At 49.8% G+C, this 15,055-nt stretch overlaps 3 protein-coding genes across 3 annotated transcripts in view; 2 read left to right on the top strand and 1 right to left on the bottom strand.

Moving 5' to 3' along the window:
• The window catches only part of SRP68 (signal recognition particle 68), a gene marked incomplete at its 5' end in the record, with an annotated part of 29,258 nt that extends 23,458 nt beyond the window's left edge, over positions 1-5,800 (bottom strand). The window contains 3 exons of the mRNA XM_079725230.1: positions 1,494-1,607; positions 4,016-4,082; positions 5,641-5,800. Of these exons, the coding sequence (XP_079581356.1) occupies positions 1,494-1,607; positions 4,016-4,082; positions 5,641-5,800 (341 nt within the window). The remainder of the gene's footprint in view (positions 1-1,493; positions 1,608-4,015; positions 4,083-5,640) is intronic.
• Positions 5,801-9,667: 3,867 nt separating this feature from the next.
• GALR2 (galanin receptor 2) lies at positions 9,668-12,057 on the top strand (the record flags this gene model as incomplete). The annotated part of the gene is given in 3 exon segments (XM_079725513.1): positions 9,668-10,035; positions 11,293-11,503; positions 11,509-12,057. Coding segments are annotated over 3 exon segments (1,128 nt in total).
• A 323-nt stretch (positions 12,058-12,380) lies between these two features.
• ZACN (zinc activated ion channel) lies at positions 12,381-14,524 on the top strand (the record flags this gene model as incomplete). The annotated part of the gene is made up of 5 exons (XM_079725512.1): positions 12,381-12,427; positions 12,728-12,830; positions 13,367-13,562; positions 13,729-13,890; positions 14,334-14,524. 5 exons carry the CDS (start codon positions 12,381-12,383, stop codon positions 14,522-14,524), a joined length of 699 nt encoding a protein of 232 aa, XP_079581638.1.
• Between the last annotated feature and the right edge of the window lie 531 nt (positions 14,525-15,055).

Genomic DNA, 15,055 nt, shown 5'->3' with positions numbered 1-15,055 from the left:
ATATTAACCCCTCATCGGATATGTCATTTGGAAATATCTTCTCCCACTTAATAGGCTGCCTGTTCATTTTGTTGATGGTTTTTTTCGCTGTGCAAAGAGAGGCAGTATACTGAAGTGGTTAAGGGCCTGGATTGGAATCTCAGTGCCACCACTCACTAGCTGTGTGATTTTGGGCAAAATACTAACCTTTCTGTGCTTCACTCTCCCATGCAGTAATACATACAACACACTTAGACCAGAGCCTGGCACTTACTAACTGCTATATAAGTTAGCTACTTTATTATTATTATGGTGAATCTTTCTTTAAACTACTGCCTTGATTAATCTTCCTTTAACTGCAGCTTAGCCTGGTCTCACTGTTATAACAGACTCTTCCTAACTTCATCTCATCGGATTTAATCAATTCATCCTGCTTCATCCCATCATGATCTAGTTTTCTGACTGTGTCTCATACACCAAGCTCCAAGCCTCTTCGCTGCCTGAGCAGTAGCTAACAACTGCCCAGAGCATTACAGTTCCTACACTGCATTCAAAGACAACATGGCATGCTGTTTCCCTGAACACAGAATGTCTTTTCTTCTCACAAACCCTTAAAGGTCCAGCCTCCTCCATGCAGGCTTCCTGGCTTCCCCATCAAGAACCCCCAAACTAACTTCTCCCTTCCAAGACTTCAGAATTCTTATGAGTAAATTACACACAATATAGCAGTTTTGCTATCTTGTAGTGTTCCCTGTTCTGTACTCAACCAATATCTCTCAACAATATCAGAGTCAATGAGGTTCAGTAACTATGCCTCCCCAACTCTTCTACATCCAATATGATGTCTAACTCAGTTCTGGCCACATACTGGACCAGGGGGCAGCAAACTTTTTTCATAAAGGGCCCAACAGTAAGTATTTTAGGGTTTAGAGGCCATATGGTCTCTGTCACAACTACTCTGCTACTGTAGCACAAAAGCAGCTGTAAGCAATATCTAAATAAATGGTGTGGCTGTGTTCCAACTTTATTTACAATAAACAGGTGGCAGGAAGACCATTTTGGCCCACAGGTCAAAGTCTGAGGAACTGACCCATAGACTTTTAATACATATTGCTTTCACAGAGTAATCCTGTCATGTTAAGCATGAATGCATTCAGCACCAAAATATAAAACTCTTCTGTAATAATTTACACATGGCCAGATTTCGCTTAAGACATAATGATTTAAGTAAGTACTCAAACACTGAAATTTGCGTTCTAGAAACCTTACCTAATAACCAGTTAGAGTCTAATCACTGACTTCCACATTTACCATTCTACCATAGTTCCTGAACAAGTTAGAGAGTCTCTCTGAGGCTCAGTCTCCTCATCTTATAACACAGGAGTAGTAAAGATGTCTATTCCACAGGATCACGTGAAATAACTAAGAGTCTGACACAACACCCGTCACGCTGTAATTGTTCAATAAATGTATTAGCAAGATGCATTCAGCACTTAGCATTGAGCAGTCAATACCTGTTATCAGTCAGAAGATCTTCCGTTACTTTTTTCCCTGTGAATTTGTGTCTGTTCCCCATCTTGAAGTTGAGTGTTTTCCGAAGACGTCTTTGTCTACGGGAACAGTAGCCTCTGTAGGAAACCACAACCAAAAATCATTTGGCCAAGCTGATAATACTTTCAACAGTAAATTCTACAATAAAGTAAGGTCAAAAGTTCGGGGTATTCTACTTATGGTTGCTATAGATACCACCATCCTCTTGCAAACATTTATTGAATGGAAACTTGCAAGCAATATGACTGGTATCACAGAAGACAGGAAGAGACAAGGACACAGTACCCATTCTCAAAGAACCCATACTCTAGTTGGAGAGAATCATGCAGATAGAATGGCAACCAAAAAAACAAGGCCAATGTCAAACTGAACGTATAGGACACAAGTCATCATGCTCTTCTTGCTAACCCACTTTGCTGGAGTGGACTTATGGTGGGTTTTGAAAGAATGAGTAGGATTCTGATGGATGTAAAAGGGAAGAAGGGGCATCCTGAGGGAGACTGTGATGACAATGAAGACGTGGAGAAAGAAACTGCAAGCATATGTGAAGAAAAATGAGGAGGTTAATTAGGATATCAATAAGAAAACTATAAACATCACCTCTATGCCAAGCCTCTCTCTTCTGTACTCATGCAACATTTTTTCTTACTTCTACTACAATATGAGGGCATTATATTATGTTCTTATTATGTCTATCTCACTAACATAAACTCCTTTAGTGCAAAGATGATTTTATTTTCAAGTTTCCCCCAATGTCATAGCACAGTGCCTAACATATAGATATGCAATAAATGTATTTTGACTAAATTGTGTAAAAGTACATGTAAAATTTTACCACCCTTAATCAAATAATATAGCATAAAATTTACAATACAAAATGATATTAAATGGTACTTCAAAATCTCAGCCTTAAAGCTACCAGAGCGGACCTCCCTGGTGGCGCAGTGGTTAAGAATCTGCCTCCCAATGCAGGGGACACGGGTTCGAGCCCTGGTCTGGGAAGATCCCACATGCCGCGGAGCAACTAAGCCCGTGTGCCACAACCACTGAGCCTGCACTCTAGAGCCCATGAGCCACAACTACTGAGCCCACGTGCTGCAACTACTGAAGCCTGCGTGACTAGAGCCCGTGCTCCGCAACAAGAGAAGCCACTGCAATGAGAAGCCCGCGCACCGCAATGCAGAGTAGCCCCCGCTCGCTACAACCAGAGAAAGCCCGAGTGCAGCAACGAAGACCCAACACAGCCAAAAATAAATAAATAAATAAATAAATTTATTAAAAATAAAAAAGCTACCAGAGCACAGGTTATTAAAAAGAAGAAATAATAGTCTGACCAAATCTATGAACTAGATCTTTTCCCTCGATTCATAATTATGCTTTAATTATCACATAAAAATCAAATGGGACACTCACACATTATGAGTAGAAATATAAATCGGTAAAAATTTTCTGGCAATATGGATACATTTATCAAGATCCTTAAAAATGTTCATACTTCCTGAACTGACAGTCTATTTCTATACTACTCTATATTAAAGAAATGATCAGAAATACAAAGAGGTATGAACAGAGGTTCACGGGAACAATATTTTTAAACCTACAAAACTGGCTATGGTATAAATAACCAACTTGGGGGAATAGGTAAATAAATTATGGTAGGCCTATATATTGAGTTATACTGCAACTAATAAAAATCACATGTATGGAACATTTTTATAGGCATGGAGAAATACATACCATATAACGTTCGGCAGAAAAGCAGAATACAAAGTTGTATATATAATATGAGCAAACTTATGAAAAAAATGCATAGAAAGAGACTAGAAGAACAAAAATACTACTTGGTAGGCACATACATACAAATATATTTATGTACTAAAAGACATAAAAACGTACTAAAAGGTACACATCAAAGTCATTTTTATGTTATGAATATTTTACCACCAAAAAATCTAATCAAAAATGTAACATTGAAAACAATAATAACTAGAAAAAACAAAAACAAAAATCGGAGTCAACCAATAGCCATTCAATTGGGGAACAAAAGCAGACTGCGATTCATCCCTGCAATGGAATACTACTGAGCAGTATCTATTAGGTGAGAGAATCTAGACACAAAAGGCTATGTTCTGAAAAAAAGCAAAACTATAACAATGGAAATCAGAACAGTGATTGCCAACAGCTGGAATGTGACCCAGATTCTATAATATGGTTAAGTTAAAAAAAAAAAAAAAAAAGATTACCATAACTGTTATTTTCAGCAGAAGCCTCCAATGTATCTGCAATATTGTGAGACAAAATGGATAAAAAGATTGGCTCCTTTTAAATTTGAAAATTAAGTATCTTCTTGAGAATTCAATACAAGTTAAGAACTAGACTTTCTAGGTATACTTTCTGGTACAGCAGAATAAGTAGGATAGTAAAAAAGCAAACCAAATCTGAAAATTCCACAGAGATTTGTACATATCTTGCACATGATACTAACCTGTACCTCTGAAAATCTCCATGCCGTAAACCATGCTGCTGCTGGGATTCCTTAATAATCTGAAGAACTAGAGCCAAGATTAAGGAAACGCTTACAGTGCCAAGAATCCAAATAAATCAAAACATTCATCTATATTAGCACTATTAGTCTACATTTGTATCAAATCACAGCATATTAAACATTTCTGAAATACTTAGTACATGAGTGAAATCTCTGGTAAGCATTTTCAATAGCTATCTTACCATAGGGCAGGACCAGGGCGAAGCATGTAGAAAAGTTGACTGCCTGAACTATTACTACTTTCAAACTAAAAAAGGAGGGCATCATTAGCCATTGAGGATTAATGAGACCCAACAGCTAAAGCTGCTTGATTCTAAATACTGACTACATCTGGGGTGATTCCCAGTGATTTACACCTGGACCCAATGTTTTACTCATTTTAGCAGATTCAGGTTATAAATGACGTGTATTACTCCTCTATTTGCATAACCTCCTACATCTGCCAAATCTGACTTTCCTTAACAGCTGTGACGCTGCATGTGCCTATGGTGAGCACATGCCAACCAAACCAGACCACAGCTTGCATTAAAATACTAGTTTTTCTTTAAAAAAATTAAAAAGCCCTGAGCAAACTCTCCTTTTTAAGAATCTTAAAATATTTTAAGATTATATCCCAAACTTCAGGAAGTCCAACGACCTTTGTCTACAATTTTAGTTTTCTTTTAAAGTTTCCTCAATGCTTCTTTACAGATGTATTTTAAAACACTGGGGCTATTTCAATAACTAAAAAGAGACAAACATATATAAGGTGTGCAGTAAAATCAAGGCATTCTAACATCCATTTGAAAGGATAGCACCAGTTCAAAAAGTAAAACTTCAATCTCCTGAAAACTTCACTATATTAAGATGTCAAGCTAAATGTATTATATCAGAAATTCACCTACATTTTCTCCACTACTTATTCATTTCAAAAAGCCACAAACTAATGTCGTCAACACTCAATTGTAACACACTCTGATGAAAACTAGAAACCGATTCATCTGAATGACTCTCAACAAGATAAAAGGTCTACAGACCTATTAAGAAAGCTATACAAGTAATGTTAACAATCTACAATGATTTATATTCAAAACGGGCAATAAGCTTTCCCTTACAACACGGAACCTTTGCCTCCACTTCCAAAACATCAAACTGTAATTTTTATTATCCATTCCCCAACGGCTGTCAGACAGAAGTATTAGGCCAAAAGGTCAAGACTGCAGTTTCCTCTCCCCAGTTCAGTGGCCCCAGTTGCCAAGGCAGTAGTTCACCAGAGTGGCCAGTGTCAGCCCCATCACCAGCCCTCCAACTGGGCAACTGCGGGGAAACTGAAGAAAACTGCCCAATATTCCGGTGCCGCTTGAAAGAAGAGGACGTTCCCCAGACTGGAGGACAAAGAACATGCGAGGAAAGGCCAGTCGAAAACCAGACCCTGAAACTCTAAGTGCCAAAAAGTAGAAGCGAGAGAAACTGCAACCTTCGGCCTCTCCTGCCCAGGTCGTGCCGCAACCCGCCGCCTCTCCCGCCCCCGGCCCGCCAGATCGACACGTAGTCATGGCGAATTAGGCCCGATTACTGTAGGATACTCTCCAAACTCAGGCTATCCCCGAATTCTTTGTTTGCCTTCGATCCAGCTGAAGGCCGTTCGTTTTCCTTATTTTCCTCTCCTCCGGCACCGCGTCCACCACCGCTACCGCCGCTGCTGCTACCACCGCCGCCTGCAGGTACCTGTTTCTCAGCAGCCATCTTGCCCCTGCGCCGCAGAGCAGGACGGGATAGAGAAGGCGGGACGACCGGGGAGAGAGAGAGAGCGGAGCCGGCTCGGGCGGGCTGACGGGATACCGGCGGACTCCGCCGCCGACGGCCCTGCCCGCAGGCAGCGGCCACTTGTTGGAGGGCGCCTGCGCGTGGACTAGGCTTCCGGGTCTCAAACGGTGGTGGGCTAGGCTGAGGGTCCCGAAGCTCGCGGACGCCGTAACTGCTGAGGTCTCCTGGGGGCAATCCTACTTCCCGTCCACCAAGGGTGGAGAACCCGGAGATGTCCCCCTCCCACACCTCCTGCATCCCTGCACAGGGGATCCGGCTCACGTCCCGCGCACAGAGAGCGGGTGCAGTTGGCTAAGACCTTTGGATTTCGGAGTGTCTACCTCCCCGGGGGCTCCGGAGATGGGGTTCCCACCCTACGCAACGAAACACCACGCCTGGGAGGGAACCGCCTCTGTCTGCGCTTTCCTTTGGAGCCGACCATAGTGCAGGGACTTTCCCTAATGGATGGGGACCGGTGCCCTTCCCTGGACTTCCGGTCGAGCAGTCTGAGGAGTGAGAAGTGCTGAAGCGAGGGATACTATGAATCTTTCCTCTGCAATATGGCACTGCTAGCTGTGGAGTCTGTTCTCTGCAGCTCCAATTCTGGCTCTGCCATTACTGGTTAGGAGATGTTGGGCAAATAATCTCCCTCTAAACCTTTTCCCTCATCTGTGAACGGGGATAACCAATTAGGGTGGTGAAGACTAAATTAAATGGTGCATTTTTAAAGTAAGTCTGCACTAATCATTAGGGAAATGCAAATCAAAACCACAATGAGTGATCACCTCACACCCATTAAGGTGGCTACTATAGAAAATAGTGTATTGGCGACGATGTGGAGAAATTGTAACCTTGGTGCACTTTTGGTGCAAATATAAAATGGTACATCCACAGTGGAAGACAGTATGGCAGCTCTTTATAAAATCAGAAGAATTGCCATATGATCCAGCAATTTCACTTCTGGGTATATATCCAAAAGGATTGAAAGCAGGGTCTTGAAGAGTTATTTGTACACCCACGTTTATAGTAGCATTATTCACAATAGCCAAGAGATGGAAGCAACCCAGCAGCCCTCAGGGATAAGCAAAATATGGTCTGTCCATACAATGGAATATTATTCAGCCTTAAAAGGGAAGGAAATTCTGACACATGCTACAACATGATTGAAGCTTGGAAATATTGTGCTAAGTAAGCCAGTCATGAAAAGATATGGTATGATTCCACTTATATAAGGTATCTAGTGTAGTCAAATTCATAGAAAGTAGAATGACGGTTGCTGGGGGCTGAAGGCAGGGGAAATGGAGAGTTATTGTTTAATGGGTATAGACTGTCAGTTTTGCAGGATCAAAAAGTTCTCGAGATTGGTTGCACACCAATGTGAATATACTTAACACTACTGAACTATATACTTAAAATGTTTAAGGTGGCAAACTGTGTTTTGTATATTTTACCAAGATTAAAAATAATTTTTAAAAAAGTAAGTCTCACAAATGTCTATCAACAAATGAATTTGGTAAACAAAATGTGATTATCATACAGTGGAATATTATTTGGCCATAAAAAGGAATGAAGTACTGATACATGCTACATTGTGGACGAATGTTGAAATCATTAGGCTAAGTGAAAGAAGGTATACACAGAAGGCCACATATTGTATGATTCCATTTACATAAAATGTCCAGAATAGGCAAATCTATAGAGACAGAAAGAGTGGTTGTGTAGGGCTAGGGGTGGGAGGCAGGAACAAAAACATCCTAAAATTGATTGTGGTGATGATTGCACAACTCTGTGAATGTACTAAAAAACAAATGAACATTTTATATGGGCAAATTGTATGGTATGTGAATTATATTTCAATAAAGCTTTTTTTAAAAAAGTAAGTCAGATGATGTTAGTCCTCTAGTCAAAACTCTGTAATGGCTCCTCTTTTTAGTCAGACTAGAAGACTTCCTTGCAATGGAAAAAAGTCCTACGTGCTACGCCTCTCACCTTCTCTCGTGCCAATCTCCTTCTTGTTCATTCAGCTCAAGCCAGACAACCCTCCTTGCTTAGGGACACGGGCACACTCCTGCTTTAGGGCCTTTGCACTGGCTGTTCTATCTGGAAGGCACTTCCCTTGGCTATCTCCTAGGTAGCTCCTTCAACTCTGCTCAAATATCACCTTCCTAATGAGTCTGCTTGACCACTCCATTTTAAATTGCACCATCACCACCACTCCAGTACTTCCAATTCCCTCACCGTGATTTACTTTTCCTGCAAGTACTTAACTTGTAATTGATTAATAACTTGAGTTATACTTATTGTCTCTTCCCTGCTAGAAAGGAAGCTCATGAAGGGCCTTGATCTTTGTAGAGCTCACTGGTAAATCCCAAGGACCTAGAACAGTGCCTGGAAAGGAGTAGGTGCTTTATAAATGTGTATTCAATAAATGAATGGCAAGCATCTCAGAAACATGAATGGTTATTATCTTCCTATTCAGTGAATAAGCAGGCAGGGCAGAGGTGTGAATAAGGTTTCCTTACCAAGAGGAGCAGGTAGCTGGGTTCCTGAGGCTGAGATCCTGGAGGGGAAAGTGGAAAAAGAATGTTTTTGACTAGGACTCAAGGAACAGGGCAAGGAAAGGGGAAGCAGAGGTCAAGCTACAGAAGATAGTGATGTTCAAACCCAGTTTTAAAATTATATAGAAACAGTGATGATTCTGGGTCACAGATGTTTGATGCCTAGTATGTCAAAATCAGAAACAAATATTTAAGTTGTTTTTTTTGCAACCTAAACACCCTCCTGGCTATCTAGGAAAATGCTCCTGATGCATGGTCCTCTGCTGTTTTGTATTTCCTTTAAGTTTCCCCTTGTTGGATATCTGAATAGGGTAAGGAGAAAAAGAAGAAGAGTTGGATTCATCCAGATTCTACCAACTGGCCTCAGGTCTCTCACACACATCTCATTCCATTCTCACCAGAGCCCTCTGAGAAGGTGTTATTAGCCCATATTGTAATGTTGAGGAAACCGAGGCACGGCGCCAGGAACAGAGCCTGACACACAGCAGATGCTCAATAAATTTTTACCGGACTGAATTGGAGCGGGGAGCGCTCAGTGAGGGAGAGAAGGGAATGAAAGAAATCCTTGCACCATCCCCACCGCTGCTCCTGGGAATTAGAAGTGGGAAGAGGCGTGGGGCACACGGCAGGGCCGTCCCACTCGCCAGTTCTGGAAAACGACAGCACTCCCATCCGCCTCCGCCCTTCATCACTCCCACCCCACGCTTTAGGCGCCACCTGGAACTCTCTCGAGGACGCCCCCCAGCCTGCCCCAGGAGGTCTGGCGCGCCCGCCAGGCTGCAGGGAAGTGCCGAGGCGCGCGGGGTAGCGGACGAGCGCTCCCGGCAGGCGGTCCCTCCACCACTCCGGCGTCTGCCCCAGAGGTCGGTTCGCTGCTCAGCCCGGCACAGCCCGGAGTCGGAGGCTGGAGCGCGCCGACGACGCCGGAGGGCCGGGGAGCAGACACTGGCGCGGCCTTCCGCCCCAGGGGTGGGCAGCCTGTGCCTTGGCCGGGGCGCGCCGAGGCCACTGGACAGCCCTTCCCCCTGCGCGGCCTGCCGCCAGGGGGAACACCCCACCCTTCGGCTGCTCGCTCCTCCCCCTGCCCCCAGCGCACCCGCTTCTCCTGCCCCAGTCTCAGCGAGACTCACTCCACCCGCAGCTCCGCCGAGTCGCTCTGGGCGCTGCAGCGGCTGAAGCCGCTGGAGCTGCGCGCTCGCCAGGACGCAGACGGCTGCAGAAGTCGGGGCAGCCCCGGTGCGGCGGCACTATGAATGGCTCGGGTGGCCTGGACACCGAGGACACGAACGAGGCGGGCGGCCGGGGTAGCTGGCAGCCTGAGGCGGTCATCATGCCCATGCTATTTGCGCTCATCTTCCTCGTGGGCACCATAGGCAACTCACTGGTGCTGGCCGTGCTGCTTCGTGGTGGCCAGGCGGTCAGCACCACCAACCTGTTCATCCTCAACCTGGGCGTGGCCAACTTGTGTTTCATCGTGTGCTGCGTGCCCTTCCAGGCCACCATCTACACCCTGGACGACTGGGTGTTCGGCTCGCTGCTCTTCAAGGCGGTGCACTTCCTCATCTTCCTCACCATGCATGCCAGCAGCTTCACACTGGCTGCCGTCTCCCTGGACAGGTGAGCTGGCAGGCAGGCTGTGGCTGGAGAAGGGGGCTGGACTTGAGGGTCAAGGAGGGATGTGTGGAAAGTAGAAAAGAACACTAGGAAGGCAAGGGAACCAGGAAGGAGCGAAAGACAAGCAGGCGTGTAAGAGGAAAAAGAAGAATACGAATGGGGGACCTCCGTGTCTCTCTGTTAGGTGCATCCTCAGGGGCTTCAGGCTGGAGACCTCAGCTCTCCAGCGCCACTGGCATCTGACAAAGCACAACGTTTCTGGGTACAAAGCGTTTTTCCCCATGCTGGGTCTCCTTTGAAGCTCAATGTCCCTGGGAGGCTGGGATGGGAGGGATTACTGTGCCCAATTTACAGACCAAACCGAGTTTGTACGTGATTTGCTCAGAGTTGCCCATCCAGTAATCCTGTGCGTGAAGCCATTGGCCTGTCTCCTGGCATCAAACTCGGGCGCCTCCACCTCGCTGGCCTCCAAGCCACAGTTTGCTCCGCACAGCCGACTCTGGTGCGGACTGCAGAATTTGGGTCCTTCGTGAGGGCCCATGCCAAACTCCGAGCAAGCATGCCCGAGGCTCCCTAGCTCGGTCCCACAATCTGACCAACAGGCCCGGGGGCAAGGGCAGGAGAGGAGCGGGCCCAAGGGTCCCCCTGGAAGCTGAAGCTTGAAAGGTCACCTGGGGCATTCCTAGGGAGGGAATCCTGGTATCTCCCCGGCCCCCTCCGTCCCCACGTCCTCCCAACCTTCCCTGGACAGGCAGCGAGGTGAGGCCCCATTCCCCATATACCTCCCAGTTCCACTGAATGCCAAGTGTGTTGGTTCCAAGAAGAGAGCGCTGGTGGGACCCATAGAACGTCGGCTTCTCTAAGGAATTCCCTCTGACAGTGTCTCCAGGCTGTCTCCTAGGGCCTCAAGGCGCCTGGGTCCTACCTCTCCGGGCACCGTCACTGGTGGGTAATCACAGCCTGCCGGAGCCCCAAAGTCTGTTTAATCTTCGGGGTGCCCTCCCGGGTGGAATCCGATTGTGGTCGTAGTCTCAGGAAGAGCAGATGAGTGGCCTTTCCTGCTGCCGGGTCCCGCCCCACATGCAGGCGCGGCTGAGGGTGTCTGGGATGCTCTGTGTCGCCCTCCGGGCTTGTGCGGTATTACCGTGCGCTAGAAACATTCCTCGACACTGAGCGTGGGGCTCGAGGTGGAGGGGTCCGGCCCTGCCTCCGCGAATCCGCCGGCACACCAGACGTCTCCCTTTCTGGCCTGACCCGCAGGTATCCGGCCATCCGCTACCCGCTGCACTCCCGCGAGCTGCGCACGCCTCGCAACGCCCTGGCGGCCATGGGGCTCATCTGGGGGCTGTCGCTGCTCTTTTCCGGGCCGTACTTGAGTTACTACCGCCAGTCACGGTTAGCCAACCTGACCGTGTGCCACCCGGCGTGGAGCGCGCCTCGCCGCCGCGCCATGGACCTCTGCACCTTTGTCTTCAGCTGCCCGTGCTGGTGCTTGGCCTGACCTACGCGCGCACCCTGCGCTACCTCTGGCGCTCCGTCGACCCGGTGGCCGCCGGCTCGGGCGCCCGGCGCGCCAAGCGCAAGTTGACGCGTATGGTCATCATCGTGGCCGCGCTCTTCTGCCCCTGTTGGATGCCTCACCACGCGCTTATCCTCTGCGTGTGTTTCGGCCGCTTCCCCCTTACGCGCGCTACCTACGCGCTGCGTATCCTCTCGCACCTCGTCTCCTACTCCAACTCCTGCGTCAATCCTATCGTCTACGCTCTCGTCTCCAAGCACTTCCGCAAGGGCTTCCGCAAGATCTGCGCGGGCCTGTTGCGCCGCGCCCCGCGCAGACCCTCCGGCCGCGTGTGCGTCGCGGCCCAGGGCACCCACAACGGCAGCGTGCTGGAGCGCGAGTCCACCGACGTAACGCACGTGAGCGAGGCAGCCGGGCCCTCTGCTCCTGCACCTCTTAGCTACCAGTCCTCGAGCTCGGTTCCCAGCCTGTCCTGGCGGAACCAAAAGGCTCCCAAAGCCATATGACAGTTAATGTGACCCGAAGGCACTTAGGGAGTACACTTGGGTGTTGAAAGATTGGAGTCAGAGGTCGGGGGATCGTGGAGGGAGTTTCATCTGTTAATAAAACGCGCAATCCATTCCGCGTGCATTGGCGCGCCGTGTCTCCGCATATCTCACGAGGCTCTACGACTTCACAGGGGAGCTCTCGATAAGTGAGGGCGGGTGCCCTCCCTAGTTACAAGGTAAGAGGGCGGCCCGCACCGAAGGCGGCAGAGTTAAAGTCCGTGTAGAAATCCCTAACTGAGGCTGGGGAGCGCGGGACGACCGAAGGCTCTTTGCACGTGACCATGCGGAAGCGCCAGGTGTATATAGATCGGGGAACCAGCAGCCGCCAGTGAGCGCGACAAAGGCGGGCTGAGTGTTTCAGCGTGCTCGATAAACCGGTCGATGACAGACTTGGACACTGTGTGTTCCTAGTAGCGTTCATGCGCCTGCGGGTGGCGGGTCCTTGCCTGTTCCCAGCTCCCTGGGGTCCCTTGGAGTCATGCCAGCCAGATCAGTGCCTACCCACCTTCAGCCTTTGGGTTTCCTTCCTTCACTGCAGCTATCTGGGATCTGGTCTCCAAGGACTTGGTTTATCCTCAGGCCAGGAAAGTCACCCGCACACCCATCAGTCCTGCTCTGGGGTGCACAGCAGCGGTTCTAAGGCACTGCTGGACCGGGGCAGGCTGAGAATCCCGCTCCGAACAAAAATGCCCCCAAGCTTTAGTCAGGAGCTAGCCTCTACCTGTCCCCAGGTTTGACCCACTCCCGGAGTTCTTGAGCCAAGCTTTTTACATGAAATTAGTTCAGTGTTTGAGGAGAGGCAGGATAACCCAAGGGTGTGCCCACTTCAGGTCTTTGAGCACAGAGCACTTTGGTAGGGGTCCGGGTATTTAGCCAGGCGGTGCCTGCTGTGGAAACAGAGGCTGCACCTGGCCAGACGGGAAGGACAGTGTCAGAGAAAAGTGTGTGTGTTTGGGTAGGGGTCCCCTGCTTCCCTGGTCTGCGTGATGGGTCTTGAGTGTGATGATTGGTTCCAGGTGGTGGAAATGGAGCAGGACCGGGAAGCCTAGGCAGGTGCAAGGTGGGCGGGGCTGGGTCCTGGGCTTTGTCTTCAGGTGTTTGCTGAACCTGGGGTGGGGGCGTGCCAAGTCCAAGGCTCCAGGGTTGGTGCGCAGAACAGCTGCCTCCAACCAACTGCCCAGAGGCCGTGACATCCCCCTTCTATGCCCACCCCTGCGCAACCCCCACTGGAAAGCCCCGACCTTCTTCCTTCCAGTTGTGCCTGCAGAACACAGCGCTAAAGGCCATCATAGCGCTCTTGGTACCCGGGGAGGCACTGCTGTTGGCTGACCTGTGCGGGGCGCTGCTGCCCCTCCGGACAGAGCGCATTGCCTACAAGGTGACTCTGCTGCTGGGCTACCTCGTCTTCCACTGCTCCCTGGTTCAGGCCCTGCCCAGCTTCTCCTCCTGCAACCCGCTGCGCAGTAAGGCCCACACCCTCGCCTGGCCGGGGGCAGGACCACCTTGCGCTGGGCCCACCTCATTCTGCCCGCACCTGCTGTCGCCCAAGCCAGGGTGCCTCTGCTCAGGTCCCTGGGCTCTCAAGGCCGGACCTGGCCCCTGGCCTCCCCTCCCTGTCCACCTCCCCAGTTCACTACTTCACTGCCCTGCTGCTGCTCTTCATCAGCACCACAGAGACCGTGCTGTTGTCCGGGCTGCTGGCCCACAGCAACCTCAGGGCTGAGAGCAGCCCCAGCCCAGTCCTGAGCGGGGAGCAGCATGACTGTGGGAACCCAGGGCCTAATCCTGAAGGTGGGCAGGGCCTGGGGCCCGTTCGTTGGGGGCTGCTGAGAAAAGAGGCCTAGGGGCAAAGCTGGCGGGCTGGGGTTGTGGGTTACCAGGCTGTTTAGAGGTTCCTGCATGCACTCTGCTGGCTCCACTGTCCCTGGGTTCCACCACGGCTGCCCTTGGAAGCAGCAGGTCTGGAGCAGGGAGCAGGGTTAGCCTCCCTAAAGGCCCGGGTGACTTCAGACTCCCTGGGATAACCCTCTGCCTTGCAGAGCCTCTCTTGTGGGACGTTTTTTCAACTCAAGATGACCTAGAATGGGCCAGACCCAAACATTCATTAGTTGTGACTCTAACGAAGGGAGAAATACAGACTGGCACCTCCTGGGATTCACCCTTCTGCTCCGGGAAAGCGTGCATGTCAGGGGAGCCCTGAAGTACACCTCCTTTTCCTGCCTCTCCCCACACAGAAGCCTCCAGAGGAGTAAAGGGGTCCAGGAGGAGCTGGGCTGAGGCTGCTGATCACATCTTCTTCCTGGTGTACGTGGCAGGGGTGCTGTGTAGCCAGTTCATCTTCGCTGTGCTCTGGATGTGGGCGACATGCAAGTCGGACCCAGCCCCTGGTGAGGCTGCACCCCACGGTGGGTGGCCCAGGCTGTAGGTGGCAGGGCCTGGGGCTACAGACCTGAGGGGTTGGGCTGTGACAGGGTCTCAGGAAAGAGGTGGGGAGAGAGGTCCACTCTCTTCCCTAAGCCTGGAGGACCCCAGGCCACCCTGAGCGCTCCCTTCTGTTAGCATGCAAGCAAGGAGTGTGGAATAAACCCATCATCCCAGTGCAAGGGCGCCTCAGGGGTCTGTCTTCACTGAGCTCAGCTGTTCACTCCTATCGAAGTAGGTGGGGCCCATCTCACGCCCCCCGACCCCCACTCTGCCCCAGGTCGCCTCACGATTGTTCACTGGTCCCCCAGTCCCCACACGCAGCCTAACTGCTCCTCTGCAACCACTGCTGCTTGGCTCCAGGCACGGGCTGGTCAGAACTCGTGCTGTGAAGTCCTGCAGAGCGCTGGCCCCCAGAGGGCGGGGGAGAGAACACTCCCGCTCCAGCCACCGGGGGGGATGCCTCAGGGGAAGAACCCCCCAGACCGCAGGACTGCGGGGACGGGGAATGCGGTGAATCTCTGCACTGAATCCG

The sequence above is a fragment of the Hyperoodon ampullatus genome (assembly GCF_949752795.1).
Source record: "Hyperoodon ampullatus genome assembly, chromosome: 19".
Classification (NCBI taxonomy): Eukaryota; Metazoa; Chordata; class Mammalia; order Artiodactyla; family Ziphiidae; genus Hyperoodon; species Hyperoodon ampullatus.
Note: the sequence above shows the minus strand (reverse complement) of the source record. Positions and strands in the feature narration are given on the sequence as shown.